This window comes from Phalacrocorax aristotelis, chromosome 2 (assembly GCF_949628215.1).
Source record: "Phalacrocorax aristotelis chromosome 2, bGulAri2.1, whole genome shotgun sequence".
Lineage (NCBI taxonomy): Eukaryota > Metazoa > Chordata > Aves > Suliformes > Phalacrocoracidae > Phalacrocorax > Phalacrocorax aristotelis.
The window spans coordinates 125,640,086-125,658,486 of NC_134277.1; the positions used below are offsets into that span (position 1 = coordinate 125,640,086).

General features: G+C 39.6%; 1 protein-coding gene across 8 annotated transcripts in view; it reads left to right on the forward strand.

Moving 5' to 3' along the window:
• The window catches only part of LYN (LYN proto-oncogene, Src family tyrosine kinase), a 55,118-nt gene that overhangs the window by 4,723 nt on the left and 31,994 nt on the right, over positions 1 to 18,401 (forward strand). For 2 of the 8 annotated variants that reach the window (XM_075085044.1, XM_075085037.1), the window contains exon 2: positions 17,057 to 17,193. In XM_075085044.1, the coding sequence (XP_074941145.1) occupies positions 17,062 to 17,193 (132 nt within the window). In that variant the 5' untranslated portion in view covers positions 17,057 to 17,061. Of the gene's footprint in view, positions 1 to 923; positions 1,060 to 2,307; positions 2,372 to 15,869; positions 15,889 to 17,056; positions 17,194 to 18,401 lie in introns of those variants that run through there. The other 6 variants (XM_075085041.1, XM_075085043.1, XM_075085038.1 and 3 more) reach the window with 5 other exon arrangements.

The window sequence follows — 18,401 nt, forward strand, 5'->3', positions numbered from 1 at the left end:
AATATATTGCTTTGCTTTTCATCTTTGCTTCATTAGTTTGTGCAGATAGGTGTATACAAACCTGTTTGATCAATTTTTTGATGAAATCTTATTCAAGTTTTTTCCTGGACATAAGCTGAAACAACACGGTATTACAGGAATTAGGGCAGAAGTATATTTGGCTGCTAAGCAGGTTTGTTCTTTCCATGGATAACTGTACTAGGGTCTTAGAACAAAATTAACATTAAAAGGTAAAGAGTATGTTTGAGTGAATTCCTACAAAATGATAACGTATTTATAAATCAGTAGGTCTGACATATCTATGATTAAGTTTTACTCTATTCAGACAAAGAAAATATTTCCCGGTAGTATCAACGGAGTAGGAGAAGATCTGGATAGTAGTGCATCTGTTGCATTTATTGAAATTGCCTGCTCAAGTGTCCCTTGCCAGCATCAGGAGGCTTATATTCATTAGGTCCAGTGGAGAGAAAATGGTTTTCTTCAGGGCAACCCCAGCCATGTATCTTGACAGGATTTTGAAAACCCTTCAGTAAGTGCTGAGTGCCCTAGGGTAGCTGTGATTCAGGTGTGAACGGACGAGAGCTGGAGAACAGGGTTAAGTGATGGCCAGAGCTGGTGTCAGCACCACTGAGGAAGTGAAAGTTTTTCATAAACACACAGGAAGGGGATGGGCAGGAGAAAGAGGAAATCCTATGTTGGATGTTCTGAGTTCAACTTGTTCAAAATACCTTGCAAAAGTAATTTGAATGTGTCATTATGGCGTAGCAGGTCATGCAAATAGGATTCAAAGTACATTTTTGTAACTAGAGACCTACCATTGCAGAAGATCTTCTAAACTATGCAAAGGCTAGAGAGAAGCATTGCAGCCTGCGAGGGGTATAGGAAAACTCGCCTTTTAAGCAACTCCCCTGCTGTATTGCTGGCGCGGCACTTTGTCTTCCTTCTTCTGTCTTGTGAGGTCTTTGCTCTGTCATCGATTTCCCGCTGTACTTGCACTGGCCGTGAGAGAGATTGCGCAGCTGTCCTGGCACCAGTGGAGAAGCACCAAGCCATATTGAGGTGAATGCAAAGCCAGTTTCCCTTGGGATGTAGGTGGCCTGATTGATGGTTTCTGCTAGGCAGGCGATGGACAGCACTACTGCCAGTAGGCCTGACCAGGAGAGCTTGCTGCTTCTGAAAATATCCTACTAAATTTCCTTGGTAGCAGTTCCCGTCCCTCTGCCATCATGCTTACAAGTGTGTCTGAAAAAGTCTTAGAGCCACACTGCTTCAAATGTCTTCACTGGTAGTAATGTGCTGTTTGTCTGGGGCTTTTTCTCACCAGTTTCTTGGAAAAAGCCATGTTTCAGTCTTTACCCTGCTGTGGCAGTACTCCCTTCCTACCGCTGTTTCCTTTTTTCTTCTCCCATCGTTCTTCTATTTCCCCAGCACCATTCTGCTGCTTCTTTCTCTCTCCAGCTTTGTCTTCATGACTGCCAGTGGTATAAGCTGTTTATTTCATCTCTTGACTCGGATCTCTGGGCAGCAACTTTTCTTTTTCCCCTTCCAAGAAAATAAGTCTCAGCTCCTTTAATAATCTAATTATTATTTGTAATCTACTTGTACTACTTTATCAGGGAATACGCACTCAGAAATATGTACCCCCAGCCTCTTGAAGAGGTAGGAAGTCCAATGGAGTACTAACCTGGCACTACTGACGTGGTCTTCACAGTGTTTTAAGAAGCCTGTGCCTCCTTAAAAGAAAGCTTTGTATTTCTATAGATGGCCAGCAAGACTCTTCTGCCTAGAGCATGTATCATGTGTAGGTGTGATCTGTCTTCAGAGCCAACTACTTCTGTTTACCACATCTGATTTAAAATGGTGACCTCAGCCTGACTTGGAACAGGTTAATTTCTATCTTGAAGATGGTCAGCGTGGATTGTCTGCTACCCCTTTGCCTGCCATTCTGCAATGTTACTTTGACCTTCTCTGGTCAAATTTCATTTCTGTTGTTTGCAGGAGTTTTTCTGTGCTGTGTGGTGACACATGTAAAAGATTTTTGAGCAAGCATTGACTGTTCTTGTAAATCTACCTGGTTCAGGGAAGCAGAGCGTGGATTTTTTGGTATGGGTGCTGGCCGGGGAAGAAGAAACCCAGGGTTGGTATTGTGGGGTTGCAGTGCTGAGGCAACAGTTCTTGTTCCAGGGTTTCTGTGCTGTGCTCCTCAGTGTTGACGTGCCCCATATGATCTGTCCCCACAGAAAGTGAAACTTAAGAAATTTAGCTTTGGGGAGGCAGTGCAATTTTTGAAGAACCAACTTCAGTGGAGCCGGCACCAGCAGAAAAGAGATTTGGCTGGTGGAGTGAACAAGTGGGGAAAAAGGTGGTTCAGGTGAGATGTTTCTGCTCTCAATAGATCATTTGAGCAAGTCTGACGGCACTGGGATACAAATGTCAGAAAATGCAAAATTCGCATTTGAATAGCTTATTTGAATCGGAGATCAGAACAGTATTCCCTTCTGTAATGTATTTGTCTATGTACAATGGCAGTCTTTTGCTAGGTTTAGATGGGTGAAAAGTCCTTTTCCTTCCTCCTGCAATAAAAGCAAAAATATCAAGATGCTTGGTACGATGTGACACAGGAAAGTAATTTCTCCTTTGAGCACAGAATACAGTTTCAGCGGTGTGACTATGTTATGTTTATTGCACGTTCTGTATCTTGTCGTACTGATTGAGATTATGTGCTTTCCTAGGGACTGTACTTGTCTCTACCCCATTAGTTATCATCCTTTGCATTCTTATTTGATTGCTTTTTCTCTTTTTATCCCTTTGCTTACACATTCTTCCCTCTTCATTTATTTCTCAGCTTCAACCCCAATTCTGACGTCTCAGGGAATTCAGCCTCCTCTCCTACACCTTTTCTTATACTGTTTGTGTTATCCTCAGAACTTCCTGTGTATGCCTAATTATTAAGCGGGCTTTCTGTTTTTTAAAGCATCTTCTTTGCACAATGCTTAATTCTGTGGAATTCAAATGTAAATTCATTGTGAACCCATTACAGTTCTCCTGAAACAAACTTGGGTAATCATCACGAACACCAATTTATTCTTTCTTCTTACTTGGAAAGTCAGCTGCATGAACCATGAGTGCTAAAGTCACATATAATCAATGGGGCTTGTGCACAGTCTAAGATGTTTTTGTTAGGTACAGTGTAATCATGTGGCCTGCCTATGAGCTATATATTTGATATATGAAGTTATGAAGTTTATAAACTTTAATGAGCAGCCAGTATGGTCGTACTAAGATTGCTGTAAAATTCTTGCAGTCTGCAGTATGAATGTGAAAATAATTCTTGTCATGGACCTCCAGTTTACCATGAGTCTAAATCTGCCAAAATTGTCATGCATGCTGTCCTACTCATGAAGATCTGTGTCCTGCTTTTTGTTTAGAAAGTCCTGGCCTGAGTCTCTCAAATTCTGTAGAGCTCTTGCAAATCGTACGCAGTCACTTACAGGATCAGAGCCTGGTTCAGTGGAACTGGCTATGGTTGCAACTGCTAGGTCTTCATCTGCTATCAATTGCAAGGCTCTTAACTGTTAAGCAGGATCAGAAACAACAGAAAATACTGAATGCTGTGCAATCCAGTAACAATACATTGCGAATACAGCAATATTCGTTGTGTTGAGAGAGAGAAGGCAAGGAATGTCAAGGCAAAGTCAAAATACTAGCAGTAGTCAAAGTATTAATCGGTTTCTGAAAATGAAATAAATTCACATATTGAGCAAATGCAACATGCTTCTTCAGGTCAGTCCTCCTCTCAGAACTTCTATTTAGCGTAGAGTAACTTCTCTCAAATATAAAAGAACGTTAATCAAGTTAATATTCTTGCATAGCTGCTGTACTGATGATTTGGGGAACTCTGTGCTCATTCTTGCCCTTGAGGAAGATAATATGCGAAGATGTAGATGTGTTTAAAATTGAAGGTCTCCGGTTCTTCCTTAGAATGTTTGAAGCAGGAACAATCAAGTGAACTGTAACACCAGCAAGTCACAACCCTCCCTTACAAGAGAGTTTCCAGATTCCTACTCTCACTTCTCTCTGAAAATAGAAAGAACGTAAAATATTTTTAATTTTGGTTAACTTTAGAGAAACTTCTTATCCATGCTTATGTGTGCAGCAAATGTGAAAAGCATGCTTAGAAACTTGGATGTGAATTCTTACTCTGTGTTCACCCAGTGACGTATTTCCTTTACACTCACACTGTCACCCCAGCTTGAGCATGTAGTTTCACAAGCCTTTAGTTAAAGTGTGCTTCTGTCTTTACACGCCAGGCTTTCAGACCTGAATTAGTGGCAAATTGTAGTCCTTCAGGATATGTTTGGTAGGCTATGCAAAGTGTACTCACATCTTTTTAAAAAACCCTGATCTCAAGGACTTAGTATAAAAAAACCTCCAAAATTTGCTCATGATATAGCTCTTTTAGTTCTATTTATCATATTTGCAGCAAACTGTTGGTTCAGGCAATATCCTTTGGTCCCCCCACATGTACCCCAAATTGCAACAGTTGCTTAGAGCAGTTCACTGAGCTGGGCGAGAAATCAACGGGAACGTGCCTGTTTTAGATTCATGGCCTCAAAGGAATATAATTAACACAGTGTTTAAAATTAAGTAAAATAAATGAGTTATAAATAGACCTCTGTGAAGTGCCAGAACCCAGAGTACAATCTTACACCCTTGAAATTAAGGGAGGTTCTGCTACTGACACCAGTGAGAACAAGTCGGGGTGGTTTCTCACAGGAATAATTACACGGTTAGTGCTGGTTGTTCTTGCAGTACCCCTGTAAAAATCAAATAGCACACAACTCCATTTCTGCTAGTGTAGTTTACTGGCACCGGATTCGACACTGTCTGATTTTTTTCAAGAACTCTTGCAACTTCCTCTTGCGACTTAAGAAAACTTGTCCAAGTTTTGCAAACTTCTAGGAGGAACTGGACTCTGAATAAGAGTGTTAGCCCACATCAGCATGAATGATTTAACCCCAAATTTTCATCTGAGCTTAGAGTTCATTCTGAAATCCGTATTACATACCCCAGTAAAATAGCCTGTGTTTCAGGAGGGTACCTCTGTGTATATCTAATGCTGTGCAGCTAATGAAACACAAAACAGTCTGCTGGAGAAGTAACTTTTTTTTGCCACTCAACTATACACTGGTGTTTGAAGGGGATGAAAAAAAAATATCTGTTTTTCTTTTGTGAAATTCAATGCTTTAGACAGGTGCCCAAGGCATAATATGATGCTATTATAGCACGAATTGCTATGTTTAAGTTGCAAGTTTGGTCATGAGTACATGTCAGCATATAAACATGGAGGTGACAGCAGATGAAGCAGCCCTCTGACTACTAGAGCAGGGTAGTAAATGTAGCGTTGTGCAAAGTAATATGAGTTACAAAGTGTCCGGGCTAGTAGTACGGAGTTGGGATCCATTGACACAGAAGTCGTTCTGCACTTATTTAGTCATAACTATCTTAATCCATGTTGAAAGCAGACTGTAGAAAGCATAAAGCCAGCTAAGGTTTATAATAATTGATTTATTCCAAGGGGATACGGTTACCTGAGTTTGAGAGAACAAAAGCTAATATGCACTAATGATCTGCTCTGCCTTTCCCCCTTTTATTAAACACACTGAAAACAGAAGATAAACCCAAAGAAGTGGTATACTTTCTATGAGGCCACCCTCAAAACCTCAATCAGGGCTTGTTGGCTGTGAATTTACTGTCTCCCGTCATGTTTTCATTGATGTGTGGTGATAAGTTCAAGATCTTCGAGTTCTGTTTACAGTATAGCAATGGTTTGAATTACAGGCACATCTCAAAGCAAGAGATTACATCTGCAAATACTCTTTATTGACAACAACATCTTTAAGTAGTCAAAGGCCACGTTTGTAAATAACCATCTTCTCCCCTTAGTCATAGTAGCTGTTAATGATTCTCCCTAACAAACGTCCTGTCAATACCTTTGTCTGGGCATGTGGAAGTTGAGTGTTAGGCTGCCTTGCTTGAATGGGATGAAGGTTTAGGGTATCAGCTGCTACCTGCAAATATACCTTTCTATGCACCTTCTGGAGGGGGCGGACAGAGTGACATGTTTCAGTTGAAGAGCTAGTTGGGGTACAGCCAGGTGATGATATTAAAGAGACACCTTAATTTTCCTGAAACTCACTAAACGTTAGCAAGCTGCTCGCTTCGTCACATGTTATCTTCTGAGGCTTCATGAAACAGGGAGAAGCTAACTCTCATTTCTCTTTCATGTATCACATAGTAAATGCAGACACTGGGTACTGCACAGTAGCTCGTGCAGGGCCACTTGTTACTCAGTCTAATTTGTGTGGCTGTGCCTTTGGTTTCAAGTACAGCGATGGGTATGTTGGAATCAACACCTGAGTAAAACCACTGTGAGTATGAACTAGGCCTTTTGGACTGCTGCAGAAACCCTTATTGCTCGCCTTTCAACTATACCTTGGTTTGGGAGGCAAAGTGTATGTGTGAAGGAGAAGGGGAGAGTGAGGAGCTGGGTAAGTACTGTTGGGGGTGAAGAAGGATGGGTCCCAGATCTGTGTTCTCCAGAGAAACTGTGTGAAGCTTGTCCTTCTGCCTTTCTGTCGCATTACTTGTTATGAGGATGATTTTGGGCTGCTCCTGGACTTCACCCCACCACCTTGTCCTTTTTATGGGTAGTTTCTCATTTTCCTATGCCACAGTGATTGCTCTAATCGTTAAAAAGGGAGGGGAGAAGGATCCTTATACTAGTGGTAGACATAAGCATCTAAAAAACTCAGGGCAAATATTAGACTCCTGAAACTTTAGCATACTGGCATTATTGGCCAAAGCCATCAATTTAAAGCTGAAAAAATTGTATGTGAGTCATAGATATACCCAGACTGGATTGTAGACATAGTCCTTGGGGTTTGCTAGCTGGAGTGGGACACTTCCTAATACTTAGGAAAAATATCGATCCTCTTCAATGTAGTGGTTTGGCCAAATTTTCATCTGGAAATGGAGATTTTATTATATGGAGCTGCTCTTTGTTGTTACTGAGTTTTTTTATCAGTACAGAAAATGACATTTTTGCTTATAGTTTGCATGACACTTTTAAGTCTGAAAAGTATTTTGGGAACCTTCCCTTTAAGTTGGTTAACATGTTGGCATAGTTTTTCTCTGTTCTATTTTGTATGGTCATTTTTAAGAATTGATAGAAGTATTTATTCCATTATGTCAAATTAAGATATTATTTGACCTTTTCCCCTATCTTCAAAAGATATAGTGCAGCAGAAAAAAAGTTGAGGAAATAGAAGATGTGGTTGCCCAAGGGCTGGCAAAGTGAATTAATTCATTGTTGATATCAATTCAAAATTCTGGAGGATGCAGTTGAGGCAAATGATTGTAATAAAATGAAGCGAGTGTTATAAGGTCAGAAAACAGATGTTAGCTTAATGTAAGACTTGGTTTAAAATTAGTGCCAAAAATACTGACTACATGAATCTGGAACATTTTCATAATATATAAAGTCTATTATGCAATGTTAACAAAATTACAATCTTGTGTGAATTAACTTATTTGTGTTTTGTTATTTTTATTCAATTGAATAAACAAGGATCAGTAGTTTGGATAAATTATATTTCACTTCATTTCAATCTAATGTTTTGTTTCAGAATTTTATTTTCATCCTTTTGCAAGCATTATAACATTATTATACTACCATAATGACATTAGTTATTTTCAGTGGTTTTTTTTAATTTTAATTTTAGTTTATTTTTTAACACAGCCTAAATCCCTACATGAAACGAAGCTTTTAACAAATCTAGGCAAAAACTGTGGTGGATTTGTAGAAGAACAGAAGATGCTTCTTTCTTGACCAAGGCCCCCCACCCCTGTTAGAGCTATCTTTCTTGTCATCAGCTATGATGATATTTATTGTATATGTTCTGCTGTCATTTGTGAGTTCCAACAAAAACTGTGTATCATTTAGCTGAGCACTGAATAAACTTATCCTCTCCCCAGAGACTTAAAGGCAAGACAGGCAAAGGTTGGACTGTGGCTTAGTATCATTTGAATACAGAAAACCATTTACCTGATCTGACGCAGTTGTTTTTACCAAAGCATTCCTATTTCAAAGGCTGTGGAGGGAAGTACATGATCCTCAAACCTCGCCTGACCACACCTGATTTCTGTATAGCTGTATTGGATCACTTCATACTTGGAAGTTTGAGGTGTGATAACTTGTTGCTTATTTTCCATTTAGTATAGCAATGTGTTAATTAATGTTGGTTATTGCATAGCTAAAATGCCTGGTCTAGTAAGTAACAAAAAAAAAAGGGGGTGGTACAGGAGAAAAGGTTTTTCCTTGTACAATGCAATTGTGCTGCTCAGAACGGGTCTGCCTTTTCCAGAAACACCTCAATACAGCAGCTCCAGGTATTTTTTCTCACCAAAAGTTTCCTGTTCTCTTTTCAGCTGTTGGGGATTCTTGCTGTATGATGTAATACACAGTCCACTTCCGCTATAGTCAAGTAGCAGCACACCTTTTTTCCCTGTTCTAACTTGAATTTTGATATGAAAAGTGTTTAAATTAAGAAGTGGACCAGAGTTAAGAATGCTGCAGAGTTCTACCCGTTTTCAATATGCAGGCCAATGTGGGAAAGGAACGCAGGACACCAAAGGGTGGGAAGAATGGGTGTTGAGAACGTCAATGAGAAGCGTAGTCAGCTTGGTAATGAGTTCAAAAAAGGATCCTGCCAACACAGATTGGTTTAGCTGGACTGAGATATTTGTGTGCTAATGCCATGAATCTGGGCTCTAAAGAGGAGGAGCAGAAATACTGGTGTGGGGCTTAAAACTCAATGTTGCAGAGGAAGTAGAAATGTGACAGATTTGTAATTGTAGTAGGAATGCAAATGTTGGAGATCGTGAAGGTGACAGGGTGCTACTTTCTGTAACTGATATAGGAAAACCATAAAAAATAACCTGAGACAACATAGACAAAGGAACATTTGTCTTGGGTGCAACTGCGAAGGAAGGAATTGTGAAAGAAGCTGAACAGGGTAGTGGTGCCTGTCTGCTGCACTTCCCCAAACTCTTGGCAAGACCACTCTCTGTTGCCTAATGTTACATTAGCATTACATTAAGACATTTTTTTTTAAATATTTTTATTTGCAATGAAAAAATAGGAGTCCCCTTGTGATAGTAGGAGGCATTAGAAACACACAGGTGGCTGAGAATATTGTGCAGAAAGAATGGTCTAGCAAAATATTGGGGAGAAATTTAATATCAGGGTGTAAAGTCATGCCACTGGAGATACGAAAGTCTGCTGTGACAAGTTTGTCATTATGAAAAATGAGACAAACCTGGATGTCTTAATGGATCGCAAGATGATTATAAAAGGCTAGTGTGATGAAAGTGTGAAAATAATGAATTTCTGGAGTTTATTGGGCAACATATTTCGGTAGGTCAAAGAAATATTAATACTATTTGCTGCAAGGCATTGCTGAAAGTCATCTTGGAACGCCTGACCAAACTCCAGCCTCCTGTCTTTAAGACAGATGAGTTCAAACTGAAACAGATGTGGAGAACGGCTCCTAGGATAACCAGTGGAAATGGAAAAGACTGACAGGGCTTGGTCCTTAAAGCCTAGAAAAGAGGCTGAAAGAGATGTGACTTTTTTCTAATTGCCGGAGAGGATGAAGGGCTAAATGCCGTTATTATCCCCAAAACATGCTTAAGACTGGGAATTACAAGACAGCTTCTAAGCCAAGTGGAGTGAGGTCCTGCAACCTTTCAGCAGTAATATTTTGTTCTTCTCCACCACTGCCCATTAACCTCTCTAAAAACAGAGCACAGCAAACTCGCTTCTGAGCTTGTATGATTCAATTGTGCTGCTCAGAACAGGTCTGCCTTTCCCAGAAAGTAATTTTTAGTCCTGGGCCCTAATCATTGTTGATAAACTTGGTGGCTCTGTTATCTTGCTCTGATAGAAGTGCACCCTTGGAAAATTTGAGGGTTTGACTTAAACATGAATAAGTTTGAGGAAATCTCTCAGTAACATGCTTGTTGCGTACTTTTCCACTACAGTAATATTTGGGTTTTGATGGTTACACTGGGGATTAACTTGTTTCTCTTCTTTGCCTGTTTATATAGATGTATGTCAAAATATTGTTTTAGCTTTGTCTCACCTTTTCCCCAAAAAAGATTGAAGGAGCTAAAGAATTACCCAAATTTTCTCCTTTTCAAAAAAATTCTGTCAGCTGGACTACTGCTTCTCACATCACAGGAACAACAGGACCCTACACTGGGCAAGCCTGTTATGGTTAAACACTGAGCAGATTTAGGCTATTCATCTTCCTTTTTATATGCATCGCAGGGAGCCCGTGTGTGTGTGTATATATACATATGCCCGTGTATATGTGTACCATATCAGGGATAAATTCAGTTTGGGAGGCATAGAGGTGATGTAACCTGGACCTATAGAAATAAGCTAAATTAAAAAAGAAATTACAGTACATGAGGCAAGGAGTGACTGAGACATAGTTAACTGTTTCAGCAGAAAGGCAAGGGAAGAACAAACTGCCTGAGTTCCCCTAGTTGGTCTCCAGTGCAAAAACAAGATGTAGGAAGTGAAACAAGCCCAAGATGAAAGCTGACCCAGGATTTCTGTGTTTGCAAGAGTCTAGTTTGATGAAAGTCACCACGCAGTCAGGACTTACAGTAAAATTTAAATGTGTTTATATCTATCTAATATTATAGATATTATTATTTTTATATAGATATTTTATAAATTCTTATATATGTATGTGTGATGAATTGCAGGTATAAGAACAAGGCTGCACAGAACCCAAACTGATAATTTTTGAGACAGGCAATAAGTAGGAATCCACTTCTGTTCAGTTGCTCTCCAGTTTAATTCTTTCACATTACATCTGACCACAGATAATTTATTTTTGTCACTCTTATTCTCACTCCAGTCTAGTAGCACATCTTCACTGGGACAAATATGTATAGAGCAGTACTGATGAGGCTTTCCTGAGCTCTACTGCGTCAAATAAAACTCCTCCTCTGTGTTCCTTGGAGGTTGCTTTGCCATTCTGCACCATGTGATGATGGGTCAGAAGTGAACCCAGGCCCCTCAGAGATGGTCCTCCTCATAGTCCCAATAGCAGAGGTACAGAAGATCATTGCAACACTCAGGTACCACAGATGATGTGGAAGCAGATCAACATAGAGTGGAAGTCAGCAATAAAGGTTAAGATAAATGAATTCCTTAAATTTAAGATTTTTCCCATTTTTTTCTTGGAATGAGAAACTTGAGCAGTTGATTGAAGTGATGTGGAAAGTTGGATGGTGTACTTAGAATTCAGGTGTTTGTTTCCATGGGCAGAGTGGACTTAAAATTCTTCCTCCCCATCAGTTTTAGGTCTAAGTTGATCACACTGAGTTTGTTTTTCAAGACACTTCTGCCTTGACCTTGAGGATAATGCAGAGAAGTCTCACATTCTTGATTATTCAGGAGACCTGATGAAGGCATCAGTGTGTTACCTCTGGCTTTATAACTTGTGAAGTAGCAACAAATCAGCTGTCATTAAAGGCCAGAATAAAACATCTAAAACAGAGAAGGGAAAAGATATTCTTTTCAACTTTTGGAAGAAGTGTTAAAAATAAAATTTGCCCCTCTGCTCTCTAAGCTGTTTTAAAGCTCCAGCTTTAAAACCAGTTGGTTTTTTTTATATATAGGTGTAAACAATTGCTTCCTGTTCAAGTCAGAAGCTTAAATATAGAGTAACATTCAAGACTCAGAATAATATGGGGGTCTTAATTTTTAAAATTTTTTTTTGTCTTTATACTTCTTAATGCACTGTCTCTCTTATTTGAACTGCTGAGGAACGTCTTTCATGTATATATATCTGCATAAGAAATTTTGTGACTGAAATGAAGAATTTACTGCTTATAAACCTTGTAATTGAATACAAATTTATTTTATTTACGTACCGGTTAAAATACATATGTATATATCTGTTAAAAGCCTAAGCCACCCACAGAATTGGTGTTTATATACATGATTACCGACCTTTTGAACGACAGATATTTATCTGTTAAAAGAGTAGCGTGTATACTCCATGTTGTAGTTCTAATTCTTTTAAAACTTACTTTAGTATTAGAAAAGCCAAAGTAAAATCTTAGTTGTTTTTTAAAAGTTTGCATTTTCTCTAAACTGTTGAAAAATCTGAGAATCATTTTTATGAAGGCATGACTTCGATCAAGTAAAGCCCAGCCATGTGAGGTGGATTTTTAGGAAATGTTAGGAGAGGTTTCTAATGTACAACCGTAAATTCTGTATGTAATAGAATCACAAGGAGGAGAATAGTTGTGACCATGAGCAAAACGAAAGATGAGATTGGCTTTGTAGAGGATGCAAAGGATAAGCGCTGTGAGGAAACGAAACCTCAAATGCTGCTGAGGGTAGATGGACAGGCGATGGTCACACGAACTTTGACTGCTTGCAGTAGGAAGTGTTGTGGCTTTAGACACATTACTCTGCTGGTAATTTAGCAAAATGCAGATAAAGCAATAGTATTTTGGGGATAGAAAGCATTTTAACCCTGGAAAAATGTTGTACGAGCTCCTGGCCCCCACCCCCAATCCATTTTGGAATTAGGACCCAAGTGCTGCTGTAGCGAGACAAAATAGGGGATTCAGAGGGAAAATCCAAAGCTAATGCCTCTGTAGACATCAAAATCAGCGTCTGTGGAACAACCTGCTGCAGAAGCTCTGTGTCATGGTTCTTATGAGTACTTCTGTAGCTTTTCAAAGGGTGCCTGAACTTTGATTCTTGTCACAACACTGCAGATGTTATCTCAAGTACCTGTATTTTGCCTTTCAGTCATGAAATACAATACACTCTTTGTTAAAAGAGAAGCTGTTACTTTTTTAGATGCCTGTTTATAAAAGTTAGCAGCTATGTTATATACACTTTCTTTTAATTAAATGTTTATCTTTCAAGTCTAGAGGTGCAGACAGGCCCATAAATGAAAAGCATGGATGAAAAGTAGTGTCTCCTGTATTGCAAGACTGTTGGAATGGGAACCGCCTGAGTAGGGACAGACAGAATTTCCTCTGATGTCTAAATTATTTTTATCGCCGATGCACAATAACATAGTTTCATTTGTAACGATGCTGTGCTCTCTGGATTGCTCTTTGCTTACCATATTCTCTTTCTCTTTATATCTGCACAAAACTCTTCCTTGATGCTCCTTGTGATATGGCAACAGAGAGCTATGCAAATAAACATTTTACACTGAGTGAAATATTTTATTTATGCATGAATGAACTTCTCCCCTTCAGATTTTCCTTATGACTACTGTATAAACTAAGAAAGATGTACACTGCATACACATTTTGTATTTCAAAGCTTCTTTTTTGTATGGGTAATTTGCTGGAGTCGAACATTTGTGAAGTTAACTTTGGTAATGATACAGCACTTTGTATTTTGAAATCCATTACATGTGTTGATTGAAACTCTCCTGTCAGTGCCTGCTGTTTATACTGGCCCTGTGAACCTTTACTTTGATACCACTCTCAAAACCCTGGGAAAGAACTGGATCAGATTTCAGTAAAAATGTATAGAACTGTGCTAGAAACAAATACATCTGGTATAGCCGAAGAACTGAGCAGTCACTGAGCAGAAGCTTTTGAAACCAAGATGGTTACGTTTGCTTTGGCCATAGGACTGATTTTATGGAATTTTAAATGTGCAGTCTGCAATGCAGTGCACACAGCTTTATAGAGGGCTGGCGTGTACAGAAATATAAGAACTTGTGGCCTTTGAAGAGTTCATTAATATTTTGTTTCACAGTATCAGAGCATGTGCTTATTGATCCAGTTTCTAGTGCTTAAAAACTATTTTTCAACTTTGTTTATGCTTTGTCTCCATTGTCTGGCTATACTTGTTTAGAAATAACGTAAGGTCAGAAAATTTAATATTGAATTATCTATCATCTACTTAACTATACTGATATATATTAAGGGCTAAACATTCATTTTATGGTATTGCATATTTTCCATATGTTTCTTTTGCAAGATTTAGGAGGCTTGTCTTATATAGAAGCTGAAAGTCTCAGGATGTGTCTATGTTGGCATTTTAGTTAGATCGGGATCCCACTCCTGAAGCAGTTGTCCCCACTTGCTAGACTGCAGTTCGTGTTGTGGAGCAGAGTTGGAGTGCAAGAATGGGACTGCTTTAGGAAGATGCAGTGCGGGGCTTACCTTTAAATAAACCCTTGCTGTGGTCTTGCTCCTACTGAATGTTTGGTCCTTGGGGCTGTACTGGAGTGACTGGGGTAACAACCGCCCTTGAAGCAGGTGTGGGCTTCAGCACCAACTGCTGGGGCTATTTGCTGATGTAGACCTAGCTAAGTCCTGTGAGGACTACAGGCTTTCATCTCCGTGAGGAAAAAAAAAAACAACAGTGCTTCATGATGAGGCTCAGGATCTTCTCTTTTCTGGTGCCATCGCATGTGTTAACTCACATACTGTATTTGTGTGATTGCGGAGCACCTGCACATTGGCACTACTGATCCGTTGTTGTTACTGTCATGAATAAATGCTAACCTTGAGCTTACCAGCACAACCGCACAGTAGGCTTAAGTCACAGCTGTTCTTGTGCTTTAAGCTGCAGGAGAAAAATCTGAGCAAAAATGCTTTTCTCGGAGTTTACACTGGCACCGGGCAAGCTGCCATCTCTAAAGATATCTTCAGCTTCCTTACAGCAATAGGGAAAGGGATTTTTGGCTGACAAGTTAGATCAAATTACCTTATGTCCTCCACTTTAGCTGTTTGTTCTGTAGAAGCAGAACTATTCAAGAGCAAAAGGTTAGCACTTAGGTGGCTAAATACCTGATCTTGCAGATACAGCAGGTAATTAAACACTGGGCTTCCTGATGTCTAAGGTGAGCATGCAAACACCAGCCTGCCTGTGGGTGTACAGAAATTTCCTATGAACCATTAATTACAGAACAAGAGTCATCTATATATTCACAATTATAAATAAATAAATTTTAAAAAGCCTTCTCAGTATTTCGAAGTAACCGGTATGTAACCCATGTAGAGCTGAGAATTTGGAAAAATCTCCCAATGGGTGTTTTCACAAACTAAAATTAAGCGGTGAAGATGTTTGCTTCTAAGGGAAGATCCTGGCTGAAGATTCCCCCCCAGTGCCTTCAGAAGAGTATGGGAACACTGAAATGTTGACACACAAGAAGAGAAAACTGTATTCTCTGCCTCTTTGGGATGATGATGCCTGGTCAGTGCCTGTTGATTTTCTGTATGATTCCTTTTATTTTTATTCCAAGAGAAGATGAGAAGGGGAGCAATGAGTTCTCATGCTGCTTTTAAAGCAGTATCACACTTCACTGTGTCACTGATGAAATTTTATGGACGCTCAAGGTTTGTTGGCAATAGGTGACATATAATTTGCAAAAATGGTAGGAGAGAAGGTATCCTCCTTTCATGTTTAGAAGCAAATGTTCAGCCCATGGATAGGACACTGCATCTGTCATTATGTGGTACTTCCTTGATGGCAGGAGGGGAGATTAAATGAAGGTGATGCGGGAAGTTGAGACCTGCCACGTGGGAGTGCTTGTGGCCTTGGTTTATTGTTATAGGCAGTTAGGATTATGGTTATTATCAGTATTTTTACAAAAGTACAAGTCTTAATACGAACCCAGACCAATATGGTTAATTTTTCTACCTATAGGGGTAGGGGTGCATAAGGCACCGTCCCATTGAAATGGTTGTGCCTGCAAGTGGACACCTCTACTACTTTAACTGTTTGCTATGATGACCTGTTCTATCCTAGAGATGAAGGTAAAGGTGTGATGTAGGATAGGGTGTTACAATCTGCTTTAGCTTCTCCAGCTGTGTTTTAGTCAGTGCTGGTTTACTTGAGTCTGTATATGTACTGAGCTCTTATTTTAGATTTTATATTGTTCTTCAAAGAACTGGCTTTAAAGATTAATTAGGGCGGGGGGGGAGGGAGTGAGAGTGTGTGCCTGCAAGGGAAAATGTGACTGTGAACCTAGCATTAGAGCACTGACCTGAAAGGAGGGAGAGAGGAAGGAAGGAGGTTTGAAAAGCATTCACAGTGGATTATTTGAAGAGTAAGTATAACTACTCTCCTCTGAGGGAGGAATATAGAGGTAATGTATATATGCTTGCTGAAGAACTGTGTAATTACATCATGGGATTAGTAGTCAGGTTCCAGTCATGTAGATGCTAACAGCTGTATCTCATCTGATTTAGCATGGATGCACATCCTAAGAGAAGGATTATCCTTCTAAATTGTATTGAAGAAGAAATACTTGTGTGGTGATTTGCCATCACTGATACACACATCTGCTATTTTAGACTGTCGTAACAGGCCTGTTTGAACAAGGAGATTCATTACTAAAGGTCAGAGTAGCAGTGTATCTGCCATGGAGCTGGGACTGCCCAAGTCATCAGGCTCATGTGAGATGGGGATCTGAATCAAAGGGACTTCCCTGCTAGACCGGCATACGCGTTGTGAAGTGGGGAGATATAGGTGTTGCTAACTCCAGCTGCAGTTCTCATCATTTGGACTGGAATTTTTTCCTACATCTTCCAAAGCAGCCTTTTCTCTAAAACATACAGAAATAAGTTGTCACTACAGTAATGATATTATTCTTCTATCTATTCTGAAGCTCACAGAAGTATCAGAAATATGTAAGGCATTTTGGAGCGGGGTGGCCTGGGGAGAAAAAATGAAAATGTTGAAATGGTAAATAACTATTTTGAAAGACTTACTACATCTGTCAATTGAGACAAGAAGTGATTTCTTTTCTTTGCAGCAGAAAAGAGCGTTCAGCCTGTGTTCCTAACCTTCAGTTGTTCTTCCCGTGAACTATTGTGTATTAAAAGGAAGCACGTTTTTGCTGCATAGCCCAGATGTTTGCATGGGAAATGGTTTGGTTTACGGCATAATGTTTTTTGTTTAATACCTTTTTTATTCCAACAGGAAATATGGGATGTATAAAATCAAAAAGGAAAGACAGTCTGCATGGAGATGGGCTAGATTTGAAGAATCAACCAGTACGTAAAACTGAACGAACTATTTATGTGAGGGATCCAACGTCCAATAAACAGCAAAGGCCAGTAAGTAGATAGTCTCAGGGGAGAATTCCAGTAGCAAGATCAAAGCATGACTGGCATAACTTAAATTTCAATCCAAAACACATGCAAGAAGAAATTCAAATGATCATTAGTCCACAATTGGGCTTTTAGTGTTATGCAGTTCACCCTCAATGAATAAGTACTTAAAGAAATAAAAAGTAAAAATTGGTGGTTTGTTACTTAATTACTTTATGTTTGTCATAATTTTCTGCATGAAAACAGTAATCCTTGATAATGCTTGATCTAGATATAGCTACATCTGTAGAAGAATGCTAGGTGACTTTAGAAAACCTGAAGTAGTTTAGAACTGTTTTTAAAAGCATCAGTGTTCGGTTTTTAATAGCTGTGGGTTCCAGGTGTCGATTATTCTATTTAAAAAGGCTGAAGTAATCAGGGGTGATTCATTACTAGCTCTAGTCAACTTTCCTTTTGCTCACTGAAGGCCACTACTTGACCTTGCATGAGGTGCGTAGGTAGGGGCGGGACGGGAGCGGAGGGTGCAGCGGCGAAGGGAGCAGCGCTGAGCTGCAGGAGGAACAAGCTAATGGCAGTTCCGTGTGCGCTGCCTGGCATTAGAAGGGAAGAGTGCCGGGAAGGGGAATCCCGTCAGGTACCAAATTGGTTTGCTATTTCGCAGATTGACTGGTACCTTTTCTTCCTCTGCCTTCTTTACTGTGCTGAGGAAACTGTTATTTCATGGCTGCCCTTACTCAGGGGCCATGCTCTCTGCGCGTGAATCACACCCTTCTCTCCCCTCTCACCAGCTGACACAGTGGACTGAGCGGGCCCTCAGTCAATGTACACACATCACAAACTACCATTTTTTTATTTTCTAATTACTATTTTTTTTCTTGCACAATCTTAGCAACATAACCATGCTTGTCATTCTTTAGCATGACAGCTACATGTTAATAACTGTCCTGTTAGAGTGCCCTGCCTAAAGCCTCTCCAGCAGAAGTAACAAAGCTGTGAACTTCCTCCCCACAGCTTGTGCCACACCTTCCTGAGGTCTGAGCTGCGTAATTCAAACTCTAGTGGGGACTTACATATGTTGTAATTTTCTTTTGAAGAATGGTGGGAAAAAATTGGAGCGTTTCCTTTTAAACTGACGCATGAGATGATACCAAAGTGAATAATATATAATTGTAATGTAAGATTGTCACAAAGATCTAAAACTGCTTAATTAAAGA